Here is a 15,415-nt window from a genome sequence, read left to right as displayed (position 1 = left end):
GGACGGTCTGGAGCTCCCTAGTTGGGATGCTGCCTCAGCGACCCGGACCCGGATAAGCGGAGGAAGACGACGGTGGCTTTCCTCACCTGGCCTGTTCTGCTCCTCCTCTTGGTTATTAATATCACCTGTGCCCAATCCTCCTAATCACCCAAGCCCTGAGTATAAATCCCCGTCCTGCCTTTCTGTGTTTGTCGGTCCATTGTTGTGTCAGCGTTGTTCTCGTTCCCCCTCTTGGTCGCTAGGATTTTTGCTACTAGGTTTTTTGTGCTTCAAATATTTTTGATTTCATGGACATTTATTCCTTAAATAAAGGATTTTTACATTTATTCCAACTCTTGCCTCGTGTCTCCCTGGTTCTGCATCTTGGGTCCTATTCTCCTCCTGGCTTACAACGTGACATAAAGTTGAAGTGGTAGCAGCCGGCTGTTTCTCCTCCTTACACCAGTGGTGTTCTGTCGCTAAATATGCGAGTGCGTAATGAATGGAGGACCCAGGTAAATGCAGAAGGGAGGTGGTTTTGTGAGAGCAACAACCGGATGGTCCAATCGTTGGTTCAGAGTCATGTTATTAGCTGAGATTTGTAGACAAATATGACAAAACCACAAAATGTTCTATATTAATTTTTTATCTCCACAAAATATTTATAGCCATGTCAACTATGTTAGAACAATGTTGAGGCGTGAAAAATGTTTTAAGCTAGCTTGTTTTGCAGATTTGCCATAGAAGCTTTAACCAGTGGACATGACTTTAAGTAAGTTCAACAGTTCTTTTTTAGAGTGTGGAAGTGCAAAAGAAACTTTTTAGATATAAAAAAAAAGTTTTCCCAGTCAAGTGCTTCCTCAGAATAGTGAAAAAGGAGTGTTGTAACTCATTAAGATCTCATAACTTTGCTCCAAAAATCTTAAAAATGAAATTCATCTGAAGAAATTTACTATCAAAGATGATTTAGTCGTTAGTATAGTGACAACCAGTGATTCGGAGACGATAGACGCCTGCAGTGTGTGTCGTAAAAGCACCCCACCGCCACCGCCACCATCACACAAACAAAAAGATAAATCTGTAAAGTCATGCACGAGAGCACATAATCCTCCCCCCGAGGGATACACACAAGCTGCACACCTTCACCACAAAACAAACACTGACAACTGTCGCTGCCACTCAGCCACCCACCCCCTCCCCTCCACACACACACACACACACGCACACACACACACACACACACACACACACACACACACACACACACACACACACACACACACACACACACACACACACACACACACACACACACACACACACACACACACACACACACACACACACACTCACCTTGCCACATAGCTGAGGATGTGGGCGCGGATCACCATGCCAGCCCTGCGCCGCACCTCTTCCCTCTCCTTCTCCAGCCTTTGCTCCAAAGCCTCTTTCAGGAACACCTGCGTGCCGGGCAGTACCACAGCCAGCAAGAAGCGAGAGAGGGAGAGGAAATGGGGGAAGTATGAGGAGGGGAGTGCAAGCAGAATGAGTTAGTTCCTCCTCTTGGTAAGGCAGTAAAAAAATAATTCAATAAAAAGGGCCCACAGAGATGATAAGGGCCCCTCTTTACTGCTGCCAGCTCCCTGCAGCCTCTGCAGAGGAAGCTGTGGAGCGGCGGAGGCTAGCAGGCTAGCTACTCTCCCCGCCTGCTGAACAGAACAGATGAGAAAACTGAGACTGAGACTGCAGCGTAACTGCTGCTCCTGCAGAGCCTCATCTCATCTGAGCGTGCTTCCTGAGCCTTCTGCTGCTGTGACGTGCTCAGCTACAGAGGCTCCGAGAGAACAGGGGAGGAGAGAAGGCAGGGAGAGGAGGGATGAAGGGATGTGAGGGGGAGGGAGTGTGGCTGGCGTCCAGAAAGAAAGCCACACCTCTTCTTGCTTTTATGAAGGAAAGAGAAAAGAGTTGAGTTAACCCTTCCCTCTCTCCTGGAAACTTTGTTCAGAGCTTGAAATGCTTTCTAGGATTGAAACATCCTCAAAAGCTGAAATAACATCCCAAAACAGTTGGTTCTTGTCCGATTATGAAAGGCAACCTCCAAAACTCTCCTAAAAGGGTAAGTGTGTGTGTGTACGTGTGTGTGTGTGACCCAGATGTTCCAGTGAATCCACCAGAATCCAGAGAATCAAAGAACCCCACAGCTGCAGCTCTGCCTGCCACTGTAAAGTCGGCAAGAGGAGGAAGCTTCCTCTCCGTCCACATCCTTCCCTCATCTGTAAAACAAATGGCCCACACACGCACGAACACACACACACACGCACGCACACACACACACACAGTGCACAAAACATCACCCAGGCCCCTTCATTCTGGCCACACAACTTCCCCTGTACACAATCAGTGCATATATAATTACACACCAAAGGAAACAGAGCCCCCTTCTGGGTCCCGGCCTCTTTCGTTCCCACAACCCACACGACATTACCCCAACCCCAAAAATAATGTGCTGCCATCAGAAACGCACACGCACACACACACACACACACACACACACACACACACACACACACACACACACACACACACACACACACACACACACACACACACACACACACACACACACACACACACACACACACCCTCGGACACCTATACTCTTTCTCTCCTTTGTCTTTTTACTGTACGAGTCGGCCGGAGGTCAAACATTTTCTCCCAGCATGTAACACACACTGGCATGTGCACATTTAGCGGTCACCCACCAGTTACATACATGTAAGATTGTTCACAGCAACCTGAGGATCTCGGCCCCACAGGAGCCTCAACACGGACGTGGATTCAGCTGATTTGTACTGAAGCCCTTTTAAGACGTGACTCGTCTGCAGCCTCTGCACAGCTGCAGCTCGTCTGCGCCGTCCTCTGCCCCCACTTCTCTCACTGGGAGCGGAGTTTGTTTAATGAACAGCCCAGTGAGCGTCCAGGGGGCCAACAACCCAGCTCCAACCAGGATTACTCTAAAAGCTCTGAGCACTGGGTTTCAGTACTGGAGGTTTTTAGGGAACACCGATAAGAGAGCAGCAGTTTCACCACAGAAACAAAAATCCCTGGAACGTGAGTCACAGCAGTCGTGGTGCGCAGAACAACAACAGCCTGACTTTGTGGGAAATGTTTGATCAAAAAGCTCAAGGTTATGAGAGTTCCGCAGCTCGTCTTGTCCAAACCAGTGATTGTACTGTAAGTGGAGCTCTGCAAGGACGGCGAAAAAGCTGAAAAGCAAAGATTTCGTGTTCTTGGGGGCCAATCTTTTTTAAAACACCCAAACAAGCTGACATTTTATCTCATTCCAGAGTTCATCCAGCTGTGTTCCTATCCTCCTCAAGGTCCACCCGGCTCTTGTGTGAGAAATCTTCTAGTTAAATTCTTTATTTCTCAGCTGAAGGAAAGGATAGGATGAAGATTGAAGGCTTTGGGCTGGGCTGAGGTATTGTTTATAGTTACTCAACGTACCCCGGACATGACTCTGCTCCAAGTCACTCCAAAGTGACAAAAACAAGTCTGGTCAAGTGTGTGTGTGTGTGTGTTGCACCTTTGTCTTCCCCAGCTGCCACTCTTTCTTGGTTTTGTCATGCATTGAGAGAAGTTCTGAGCAGCGATGCTTCTCATCGTCCAAGTGGATTTTATTTCTCAGGATCATTTTGTACCTGCAGGAACAAAAAAACACCACATTTACTAACTTTAACGGTTCTTTAAAAAAAAATCCTATTTATTTTTAAGATGACCACTCAGTCTTGATAATTGGCCACAAAGACGTTTGAGAAACCACCTCAGATGTTTTAACCCATTTATTTGGAGACAACCTAAAAAAAAAAAACATGGGGCAGCAGTAGCTCAGGTGGTAGAGCGGGTTGCCTCATGATTGGAGGGTCATGGGTTCGATTCCAGCTCCCGCCAGGGGTATCCTGCTGTCGTGTCCTTGGGCAAGACACTTCACCCAACTTGGCTGTGTTAGTGGTGGTCAGAGGGGCCGACGGAGCCAAATGGCAGCCTCGCCTCTGTCAGACCTCCCCAGGGCGGCTGTGGCTACAAGTAGCTTACCATCACTAGCAGTGTGTGAAGGTGAGAGTGTGTGAAAGCGCCTTTGGGTGTCTAGAAAAGTGCTATATAAGTTCAATGCATTATTATTATTATTATTATTATGTCCAAAGCAGACAATTGTTGTGCTATCATCATATGTGAACTGGAAAACGTTTTTTCCCCCCTAAAGTTTATTTATTTATTTATTTATTTTAGGGCTAAGTGGGTGGGGATGGACATCTTGCCCAGGGATGCCTCGGCCCCTACTAGAATGGATTCAAACAACCAATGCTTTACTCATTTGGCCATAGTGGCTCCAAACTGGAAATTGTTAATGTAATTCTATGGCACCATGTTATTTTCCAGTCCATACCTCTATGTCTCTAAATGCAACAGTGTAAACCGATGTAGTTGAATCCAGAGATGGGAATTTTGGCATCAACACGTCATCTCCATGCTGTGTTTTTCTTCGGTTCAGCAACTAAACCAGGTGGTTTCACAGTGAATGATCCTTGTTCAGTTGCTGAGCAGAACAAAATCATAACATGGGGTTGACGTGTTGATGTCCCATCTCTGGTTAAATCTAATCTATTGATTCATGTATTCCAACTTTTAAACTATATAATATTGTTATAGAAATGTAATGTTGTATTATTATGATTACATTTTTCATTCCCCAGATATGTTACTTTTGCTCATCTTGTAACTTCCTTACAACTCAGACACTGTGACTTCTTCCTTACTCACTCCCACACACACACACACACACACACACACACACACACACACACACACACACACACACACACACACACACACACACACACACACACACACACACACGCACACACGCACACACACACACAGACTGTCCTATCTCTCTGCTCTTGTATAAATAAAGCTCTCAGGGCAGCATCTCCGCGCAGTTTCGTGAGTCTCATTTTGTGAGCAGATCTGCCCCGATTGCAATACTGTAAACATGTGGTTAATTGTCTCTCTTTTCTCTTCGACTGCAGGTATTAGATGATTGAGAAAATCCCTAACAAATAGTTACAGTGAATTTGACTGCTTTACAAAGTGACAACATATTTGCAAGTACTCCCAAAGAGTTTAGGAACAGCAGCTAATTCAATGCGGGTGTGCATTTTTCTGGCGTTTTATGCATTTTTTGGCAACAGTTTGGGTTTTTCCAAATAAAAACTGGGAAAAGAAATAAAATCTTAAGGATAAATCAGAAATCCAAATATGACTGAACTTGTTCTTGAACAAATCCCAGCTACAGGTATAAATATTGAATAAAACTACGATAAACCATAGAAATTAGTCAATAAAACCAAGTCTTATGCAAAAACCTACATTTTTCATTTTTTACGACAAGGGTTGTTTTTGACTCACGAGGGTCCAGGGAGAAAGATTGTAGCAGCATATTTTTGTCTTAAAAGGGGACATGTTATAGAATAAAAATAAATAAATTATAATAATTCAATGGTTGATACAAAACATGTTAATGAAGTTCTGTGTCATAAATCCTTCTCACATGAAGCAATTTCAGTAGTATACTCTTGACAGTACCTTCCAGAATGAGCCATTTCAGGGCTCTGTCACATTAAAAAATTCTGCTGGAGTTGGCCACGCCCACCACTTCCCTAACTGGCTGCTACAAGCTGATGAGCTCTCATGTGGGAGGGACTTGGAGTAGAGCCAGTAGAGAGGTGAGTGATGATTTTATGCTAAATTCCCCATTTGTGATGTCACAAACAGGAATTTTTTTTCAAACAGCTTCTTTAAAGCCTCTTTTATAAGACAGACCATTGCATCATGCCAGAGTGATAAATCCGAATTTGTGGGTCTCGTAAATGCAGCAAGGAGCAAAGGGGAAAGGTGATAAAACTCGATTCTAATGCGCTTAGCCTCGTGGTAATATTGCTGCATGAGCCCCTCGCCTCTGACGGATAAACGTGTGTCAGCCCCGCTAATCCCTTTGGAGCGACTGTGGGAGGCCCCCCCGCAAAAGAGGGTGGTCACGTTAGTGGGGTATACTGCGCGCCGAGTGCCGGCCGGGAGGGATACAAACACAGATAAACATGGCCTCTCACTAGTATCTTTCAACCCTACAACATGGCAAACTGGACGGACGCGGAGACCATGGAGCTTTTGGCCGTGCGAGCGGACGAACAGATTAGTCGCCTTTTAACGGGGACGGTGAGAGACAGCCAGCTGTTCGACAGAGTGGTGAAAGCACTGGCTGAGCGGGACGTCAAGCGGGACAAAAAGCAGGTCACATCAAAGCTAAAGGTCCTGAAAAAGAAATTTCATCAGTCTGATGTGTCTTCCGTTTGACGCTGAATGCGCGACCCTGTACGTCACATGCAGGGGGGGGGGGGGGGGCAGCGACCTCCCTTTATCCCATCTTGGTTGGAGAGGTGCCTGATGGCAGTTTATTCTAGCTTCAGCTTTGCTACTATACATGCCAAAATCCTCCCCAGGGAGCCGCGGCAAATCCCGTTTTGCAAACGCTACGGTCCTATAAAAACAGCTTTAGGGACATGTTCCCTAAAACCAGATGGATGGACAGGGGTATTTATTTACATTTGGAGTATCTATAGAGGCAATAGAGACCCACATAGCAGCACAAAAAGGATGCAAACAGAGAGTTTTGCATAATATGTTCCCTTTCAATATGAATATCCTGACCTGCTGAAGAAGTCCTTAAAGGTTCTGCGGACTGGGAATCCGGCCTTGCGAATCTTTACGGTTTCCAGCATCCCGGAATATCTCAGCTGGTTCAGGACGACATCGGGGTCAAACTGAGTGGCCTTCTGTTGGTGACAAATTAACATTTTATTCTGAGGAGAGCGGGAATTAAAAGAGCACAGCTGGTATTTTAGCGCAAGAGTGATTACTCTGAATTATAATGTCCATCGCTGCAGTCAGCAGATGTTATGAGACGGCAGACACATCTACTCAAACTCACCTAAACTGCTGAGTCAACTTGAACTAAAAAAAAACGTAAATTACCACAAAGGACTCTATCATTTTACATTAACAATCGGGTTACTATAAGGAAAAACAAACACCATCCGGGGGAAACCTGAGCAGTGTTAGACAAGACACCAGCAGCCTGGGCGGCCTTTGTTTTTTTTATTCCTGGAATCCTCAGCTGCGTTGTTGCCGATAATCTTTGGGCGTTCTTATCAGATGGGATCTGTGATGTCTGCCGCTCAGGTCCACATGAGGGCTGCTTGTCAAATGGAGGGCGAACAGAGTTGGACAAGCCTCACACAACACCGCGGCATTCTCCTATGTGTCGCTCTAATTACACACTAACGCTCCTAAGCACGGAAACCTGGGCTCTCGTGTGTGCCCATGCTTGTGAATAAACGCAAAGCTATTTGAGCTCTGAACATTCCTCTGGGTGAAAACTTTTCTGAGTGGCATTAATTTCCAGAAAATCAGGCGCATGTAAATGACACAAACACACTCCGTCCATTCGTGGGTCTGCGTGAATTTGCATGCGTGTTGGAGAATGGCGCACGTCCTCCTGTGGGACTGAAGGATTCAGATCTGCTGCTCGTTCCATCCTGACCTTCAGGATAAGCAAACGCGAGGCAAAGACAATGGGAGCTATGTAACAGAGACCCTGTAAATACACGCCGTACTTACTTCACCACAAATAAAACACTGCGGTCTTATCTCGACATTCCACTGATGCAGCCTGATCAGCGGAGCGTCCACCGCAGCTGGAGCAGCCAGCAGCGACCTCTGACCTCTGGCAACGAAGCTGCAGTGGCAGGAATGTGTTTGCATGCAATTCTTTTATGTGGGGATGCATGAGAGTCTTTGCACCAGTGTGTGTGTGTGTGTGTGGGGGGGGGGGGGGGGGGGGATTAACAATCTACAGTTTTAAATAAAGAAAAATCTATATTTACTTGTGGATTATTAAACTTTACTTAGTAGTTGGAGTCGTATGAGAAGAGAAACACAATTATCTCTGAGTAATGGGAGCTATAATTAGCACCAAGGAGGCTTAATTTCTCACGTGACCTTGACAAGACCTGGCAAGAGTTCAGACCCTTTTTTTCTTCATGCAATTAAATTTGCATGACTTACCTTGTCCATGTTTGGTTTGATGCAGCGCACAAAAAAAGGGTTGGAGGCACTCAATGTGGCCATGAGGGAATGAAGAGAGTCCTAAAAGACATCAGGTGAAAACTGTTAAAGATCAGCAAAATCCAACTCAGTTAATTAGATTTTACTCAGATTTAAAAAGAAGTCGACTTGCAGAGCAGAATGTGTGCAGTGTTGTAAATGTGATAGACATCAAGGGCAGGAGTACTTAGGCTACTTAGATGAAATATTTTTAGCAGCAGCAGCAGCTATTTAGGTCTTCTTTCCAATGATCCTTTCAGTTTTTTCCCCATTTCTTTGAGCAAAAATATTTATTTTTAGATGATTTGTTAGGTTAAGTTTTCATTGTTTTATCTCCTTCTTTAGTCTACACTGCAAAAAGTAATTCTCAAGACAGTTGTTTTTAGATAATTATCTTAAAGGTGTAGTTGACTGAAAAACATTTTAAATGATTACTTCTGATTATAATCAGTCACGCTGAGTTTTTAATACAGGCGGAACATGAAAGCAGTCTCCTACACCTACCTCCTGCATTAGCTTCTGATAGAAAATAGACGGTGAAACTCTAGGATTTGAAAAGCCTGACAGATCTACGTCACACTGTGAATTTGACTTATCCATATTGACTCACAACATGGAAGGCTGTTGTTGTTTTAGCTTCCAGAATCAGCAGAGAATGTCTCTTCCAACAGAAGCTAACCGCTGGCAACTCAAACACATGGCTAAAGCTGCTTCAGTCTTGTTGTTTGAGGAGATAAAACATCCATGTCCCAGAGAAAACAGGGTCAGTGGTAGAGTTGCATTGCTTCTACCCAACCCAAGGCTAGATGTCTAAATAGCCGGAAATAAGACTCCAAATCCTCCCGTGTGAAGTTCAGCTCTGATGGTGCAGTCAAAGAGCCCTGCACGGGCCTAAAATCTGAGCTCGTGTCCGGCCCGGCCCGAGGGGGTGGAGCCCCAGCCCGACCTGGTCCGAAAAGTTTATCAGGATTCTCTGGCCCGACCCGAGCCCGACTTTTTTTTAACCAACTAAATGAAAACAAAGTGCGTCAATCCTGACCAATGTGTTAAAAGACGTGTATTTTATTTAAATATCCATTCATTATTTTACAAGCACAGAGAGCCGCATCAGATGGATGGAAGAGCCGCGGGTTGCCGACCCCTGGTATAGCCTATAAAATGACATGTTTTCTCCAGGACCAGAGAGGACGCAAACTCAATACATCTCTTTTATTGTGAGGTAATAATTTCTCCGAATTTTGCGGTTGCGGGCGGGAGTAGACATGCACGCTACGGGTGCGGGCGGGAGTGTAACACACACGTTGCAGTCGCAGGCGGTAATTGTCAGAAATTCAGCGGGAGCGGGATGAAGAAAACAGTCCCGCGCAGGGCTCTACTGCTGCGTTTCAGTCAGGGGTCGGCAACCCGTGGCTCTGGAGCCGCATGCGGCTCTTCCTGCCATGTCCCTGAGCAGAGGTGAGTTCCATCATCTCCTCTCACCAGAACCTGAGTTCATTCTCCGCAGGTGGGGAGCAGAGGGAACTACAGCTGCAGACGATTCCCTAATCAGGAACGCAGGTTTAAAAGGAGGACGGAGACACTTCATTTCGCCGGATGATTGTACCAGTTCAGGTAGCACCAGCCACTCGACCTTGAACCTTGAAACCTGTTTAACTCGTGTTTGGATTATTGACCTTGGATCGTAGTTTCGGATTTGGATTTGGATATTCCCTTATACTTGTTTGCCTCGCTCAGGATCACCTCATCATCATCTCACCCTCGCTGTCTCCAATTCTGGATTATTCTACACGTCCCGTCCTCCTCCGACGTTTCCGGCTCGGATTTCCCTCTGCTGCCTCACTCTACGACATCTCTCATCCTCTGCTCAGCGTCCTTCCCGGCTACACTTCCTCTCAGCACCGACACCTCAAAGACTCGAGCCGTCTTGGCTCCTCAGCACAGGACTTCCCTGTAGCAGTTCTTAGTTCCGTTTATAATAAAGACATTTTACTTTATTTTTTGGACTTGTGTGATGATTCTGCATGTCTTGGGTTAGGCACTTACCTCGAGCCATGACAGAATCATCCGGCCACGTAGCTAACCCAGCGGAATCAGCACTCGCGGATCTGGCTACCCGGATGTCTCAACAGGAGCAGACACTCCCCGTCCTCGTGGAGCAGATCACCATCTCCAACCAACGTTACCAACGTTTAGAGACCGTACTGCAGCAGCTCCAGGAACAACTCTCCTCTTCCGTCCTCGCTCCAGCGCCAGCCGCCGCTCCGGAGTATGGAACAGCACTACACGCCCACGCCTCTGGAGGAGTGGTTTCACCCGGACAGGAAGCGCGCTGTCTTCCGGAAATCACCCACTGCCGTTCGGCTCCTCCTCGGCAATGCCCGACTTTTTCCGGTGAGTTCGAGGATTGTTTTGGATTTTTACTGCAGTGCCGCCTAGCGTTTGAAGAATCCCCCAAGTCTTTTCCTACTGACTCTATGAAGATTTCTTTTATTATTGGACTTCTTAGAGGAAAAGCACTTAGGTGGGCAGAGGCTAAGAGTAGAAATTCCGATTTTCTGTCTGGTTCCTACTCTGATTTTCTGGAGGAGTTTAAACTCACTTTTTGCAGTTCCGAGACCACCACTGACATCAGGAAGAGACTTTTGCGCCTCTCGCAGGGAAGGAAGTCAGTGGTTGACATGTCTCTGGAATTCAGGACTTTGGCTGCGATGACATCATGGGGGGATGAAGCTCTCAAAGCAGCATTCATCGAGGCTTTAAACGACAGGGTTAAGAACCAGCTGGCTCTTTGCCCCGAACCCCCAACTCTGGACGGGTTGATCACCTTATGCATCTCCATCGACAAGAGACATCGGGAGCTTCTGAAGACATCTTCCAGGGATCTGTCACCACCATCAGCACCTCGCCCATCCTATAGGTCTCCTCCTCTGGATGCCTCCGAGGAGCCTATGCAGGTGGGACGTACCCATCTCACCCCGGAAGAACGCCATCATCGTTTCAGCAAGGGGCTGTGCCTTTACTGTGGTAAACCAGGACACATGGTGCAATCCTGCCCTGCGGCGTCAAAAGGGCGTGCCCACCAGTAGTTCCGGGAGTCCTGGTGGGCAGTCAGACAGGTAAAGAAACCTCCCGTTTCCTTATAGAATGTGCATTGACTGTTAACGGTCGTCGCTACCAGACGACTGCTCTTGTGGACTCTGGATGTGAACAGTCATTGGTGGACCCGCAACTGGTCCGCAAGTGGGGTCTGTCTACAGTTCCACTGCTGGAACCATTAACTGTGTCCTCCCTAGACGGGAGGTCTCTGTCCACCATCACTCTCCGAACTGAACCACTCCAGCTCCAGGTCTCAGGTAACCACACAGAGACAACCTCACTGTTTGTGTTTCCCTCTCCGCAGAACCAAATAGTTCTAGGCCTTTCCTGGCTTAAGGAACACAACCCATGTCTGGACTGGAGGTCTAACCGTGTCGAGACCTGGAGTCCAGAGTGTCTTCTAACCTGTTTAACCTCTGCTGCAGCTGGATCTAAGGACTCTGAAAGGACTATTAGGGAGCCGCCAGATCTCACCCAGGTACCTAGTGAGTACCATGATTTACAGCAGGTGTTTAGCAGAGATAAAGCAGCCACGTTACCACCTCACCGTCCGTTTGATATTGGCATCGACCTGTTGCCAGGAGCTCCGCTCCCAACCAGCCGCCTCTACAGTCTGTCCAAGCCTGAACAGGACAGTATGAGACAGTACATCCACGAGGCCTTGACCAATGGCATTATCAGGCCATCCACCTCGCCTCTGGGAGCTGGTTTTTTCTTCGTGGCCAAGAAGGATGGCTCGCTCCGCCCTTGCATAGACTACAGGGGTTTAAACCAAATAACGGTAAAGGACAAGTACCCGCTTCCTCTGCTTTTGTCTACCTTTGAACCTGTGCAGGATGCCACCGTTTTTACGCGGTTGGATCTCCGCAACGCATATCATTTGGTCAAGGTGCGCCAAGGTGACCAATGGAAGACTGCGTTTAAGACACCTCTGGGGCACTTTGAATATTTAGTGATGCCTTTTGGTCTCACCAATGCTCCAGCTGTGTTTCAGAGACTTGTGAACTCTGTGTTGGGGGACTACATAAATGACTTTGTGACTGTATATCTTGACGATATTTTGATTTTCTCTAGGTCCTTGGCCCAACACAAAAGACACGTTCGGTTGGTTCTCCAACGGCTGTTGGAGAACAGACTTTTTGTGAAAGCTGAGAAATGTGAGTTTCATGTGTCTGTTGTTAAGTTTCTTGGATTTGTTTTAGAGAGTGGACGATTGAGGGCGGATCCTGATAAGGTCCAAGCTGTAACGGAGTGGCCTACCCCTACCACCAGGAAACAGCTGCAGCGGTTCCTGGGCTTTGCAAACTTTTACAGACGGTTTATCCGCAATTATAGCCAGACCGCAGCCCCTTTGACAGCCCTAACCTCTGTTGTCAAGCCCTTTTCTTGGACTCCAGAAGCAGAAGCCGCATTTCGGACACTTAAGAAGAAGTTCACGGAGGCTCCCGTCCTCTCTAGACCAGACCCCAAGCGGCAATTCACCGTGGAGGTGGACGCCTCGGACACCGGGGTCGGGGCAGTGCTCTCTCAGGTATCGTCGGAGGACCACAAACTCCATCCGTGTGCCTTCTACTCTCGGCGCTTAACACCCACTGAGAGCAGGTATGACGTTGGGGACAGGGAGTTACTGGCTGTAAAACTGGCTTTAGAAGAGTGGAGACATTGGCTGGAGGGAGCTGAACTACCTTTCATCATTTGGACTGATCATAAAAACCTGATCTATCTAAAGGAGGCAAAAAGACTAAATCCTCGACAGTACAGGTGGTCTTTGTTCTTCTCCCGTTTTAATTTTGTTCTATCCTATAGACCGGGGTCTAAGAACGTGAAGCCTGACGCCCTGTCCCGACAGTATGCTGCAGAGGATGAGACGGCTCCTTGCACCATTCTGCCTTCCTCCTGCATTGTCGCAGGAGTAACCTGGCCCATAAGAGACCAGGTCCTGGAGGCCCTTAAGACTGATCCCGGGCCAGGTAACGGACCCTCTAACAAACTGTTTGTTCCCCAAGGATTACGGGGAAAAGTTATCCACTGGGCTCACACCGGGAGATTTTCCATCCACCCCGGAGTGGGACGCACAGTGGCTCTGATCAGGCGATCTTTCTGGTGGTCCTCCCTCTACAAAGACGTGAAGGAGTATGTGTCGGCCTGCCATGTCTGTGCTCAGCAAAAGGGCTCTAACCAGCCTCCTGCAGGTCTGCTCTGTCCTCTACCAGTACCGTCCCGTCCTTGGTCCCATATCGCCTTGGACTTTGTTTGTGGTTTGCCACCTTCGCGTGGTTTTACTGTTATTTTGACTGTGGTGGACAGGTTCTCCAAAGCCTGTCATCTGGTGCCGTTAAAGGCCCTCCCTACCTCTGCCGTTACGGCCCAGTTGTTAATAAAACATGTTTTTCGTCTGCACGGAATCCCAACAGAGATCCTCTCTGACCGTGGTCCCCAGTTCGCATCCCGCGTCTGGAAGGAATTCGCCACTGCCTTGGGTGCCCAGGTGGCCCTGACCTCGGGGTTTCATCCGCAGACCAATGGACAATGCGAGCGGATGAACCAGGAACTGGGCGCTATGCTTCGCTGCGTCTGTGCCACCAGCCCGTCCACCTGGAGCGAGCATTTGGCTTGGGTCGAGTATGCCCATAATAGCCATGTCTCCTCCGCCACAGGTCAGTCTCCCTTCGAATCCTCCCTCGGGTATCAGCCCTCTCTGTTCCCCCTTCAGGCAGAGACCACCCTCACCGCTCCTCAGTTCCTTCGTCGGGCCCGTCGCACCTGGGTCGCCACGAGATCGGCCCTTCAACGGACCGCGGAGAGGAACCAGCGACTGGCTGACCGACACCGCCGCCCAGCTCCCACTTACTCTCCTGGTCAAAGGGTCTGGTTGTCTTCCAGGGATGTACCGCTGAAGGCTACCTCTAGGAAGTTCTCTCCAAGGTTCCTTGGTCCCTTCAGAGTATTGGCGGTTCCTAGCCCGACGACCGTGCGTTTGGAGCTTCCTTCGTCGCTCCGGATCCATCCTGTGTTCCACATCTCCCTGGTGAAGCCCGTCGTTTCCAGCCCTCTGTGCCCAGCCCCGGCTCCGCCTCCTCCTGCTCGGCTCTACAGAGGGGGACTGGTGTACAAGGTTCGGCGCATCCTCGACTCCCGCCCCCGTGGTCGGGGTTTCCAGTATCTCGTGGACTGGGAGGGATATGGTCCGGAGGAACGTTCCTGGGTTCCCCGTTCCTACATCGAGGATCCCTCTCTAATCTCCGACTTCGAGGCCTCCAGATCCCGTGCTGGGACGCCAGGGGGCGTCCGTTGAGGGGGGGGCACTGTCATGTCCCTGAGCAGAGGTGAGTTCCATCATCTCCTCTCACCAGAACCTGAGTTCATTCTCCGCAGGTGGGGAGCAGAGGGAACTACAGCTGCAGACGATTCCCTAATCAGGAACGCAGGTTTAAAAGGAGGACGGAGACACTTCATTTCGCCGGATGATTGTACCAGTTCAGGTAGCACCAGCCACTCGACCTTGAACCTTGAAACCTGTTTAACTCGTGTTTGGATTATTGACCTTGGATCGTAGTTTCGGATTTGGATTTGGATATTCCCTTATACTTGTTTGCCTCGCTCAGGATCACCTCATCATCATCTCACCCTCGCTGTCTCCAATTCTGGATTATTCTACACGTCCCGTCCTCCTCCGACGTTTCCGGCTCGGATTTCCCTCTGCTGCCTCACTCTACGACATCTCTCATCCTCTGCTCAGCGTCCTTCCCGGCTACACTTCCTCTCAGCACCGACACCTCAAAGACTCGAGCCGTCTTGGCTCCTCAGCACAGGACTTCCCTGTAGCAGTTCTTAGTTCCGTTTATAATAAAGACATTTTACTTTATTTTTTGGACTTGTGTGATGATTCTGCATGTCTTGGGTTAGGCACTTACCTCGAGCCATGACACTTCCATCCATCTGATGCGGCTCTCTGTGCTTGTAAAATAATGAATGGATATTTAAATAAAATGCTTTATATTTTACTGCATTAATTTTACATCTGTATGCTAATTCTAAATGTAAAGATTGTCTGCGTAAACCTGAACAGTTCCAACCCGGTCTTACTGTGAGACCGGGTTGACGTGTCACGCTTGTG

The 15,415-nt window shown here is 48.1% G+C and overlaps 1 protein-coding gene across 3 annotated transcripts in view; it reads right to left on the bottom strand.

The window, feature by feature from the left end:
* myo10l3 (myosin X, like 3) overlaps positions 1-15,415 on the bottom strand; it is a 73,970-nt gene that overhangs the window by 12,696 nt on the left and 45,859 nt on the right. For all 3 annotated transcript variants that reach the window (XM_015966642.3, XM_015966643.3, XM_054746995.2), the window contains 4 exons: positions 8,164-8,244; positions 6,748-6,872; positions 3,566-3,680; positions 1,333-1,439 (listed from right to left, as the gene is read on the bottom strand). In XM_015966642.3, coding sequence (XP_015822128.1) covers positions 1,333-1,439; positions 3,566-3,680; positions 6,748-6,872; positions 8,164-8,244 — 428 coding nt within the window. The remainder of the gene's footprint in view (positions 1-1,332; positions 1,440-3,565; positions 3,681-6,747; positions 6,873-8,163; positions 8,245-15,415) is intronic.

Source organism: Nothobranchius furzeri, chromosome 14, assembly GCF_043380555.1.
Source record: "Nothobranchius furzeri strain GRZ-AD chromosome 14, NfurGRZ-RIMD1, whole genome shotgun sequence".
Lineage (NCBI taxonomy): Eukaryota > Metazoa > Chordata > Actinopteri > Cyprinodontiformes > Nothobranchiidae > Nothobranchius > Nothobranchius furzeri.
Note: the sequence above shows the minus strand (reverse complement) of the source record. Positions and strands in the feature narration are given on the sequence as shown.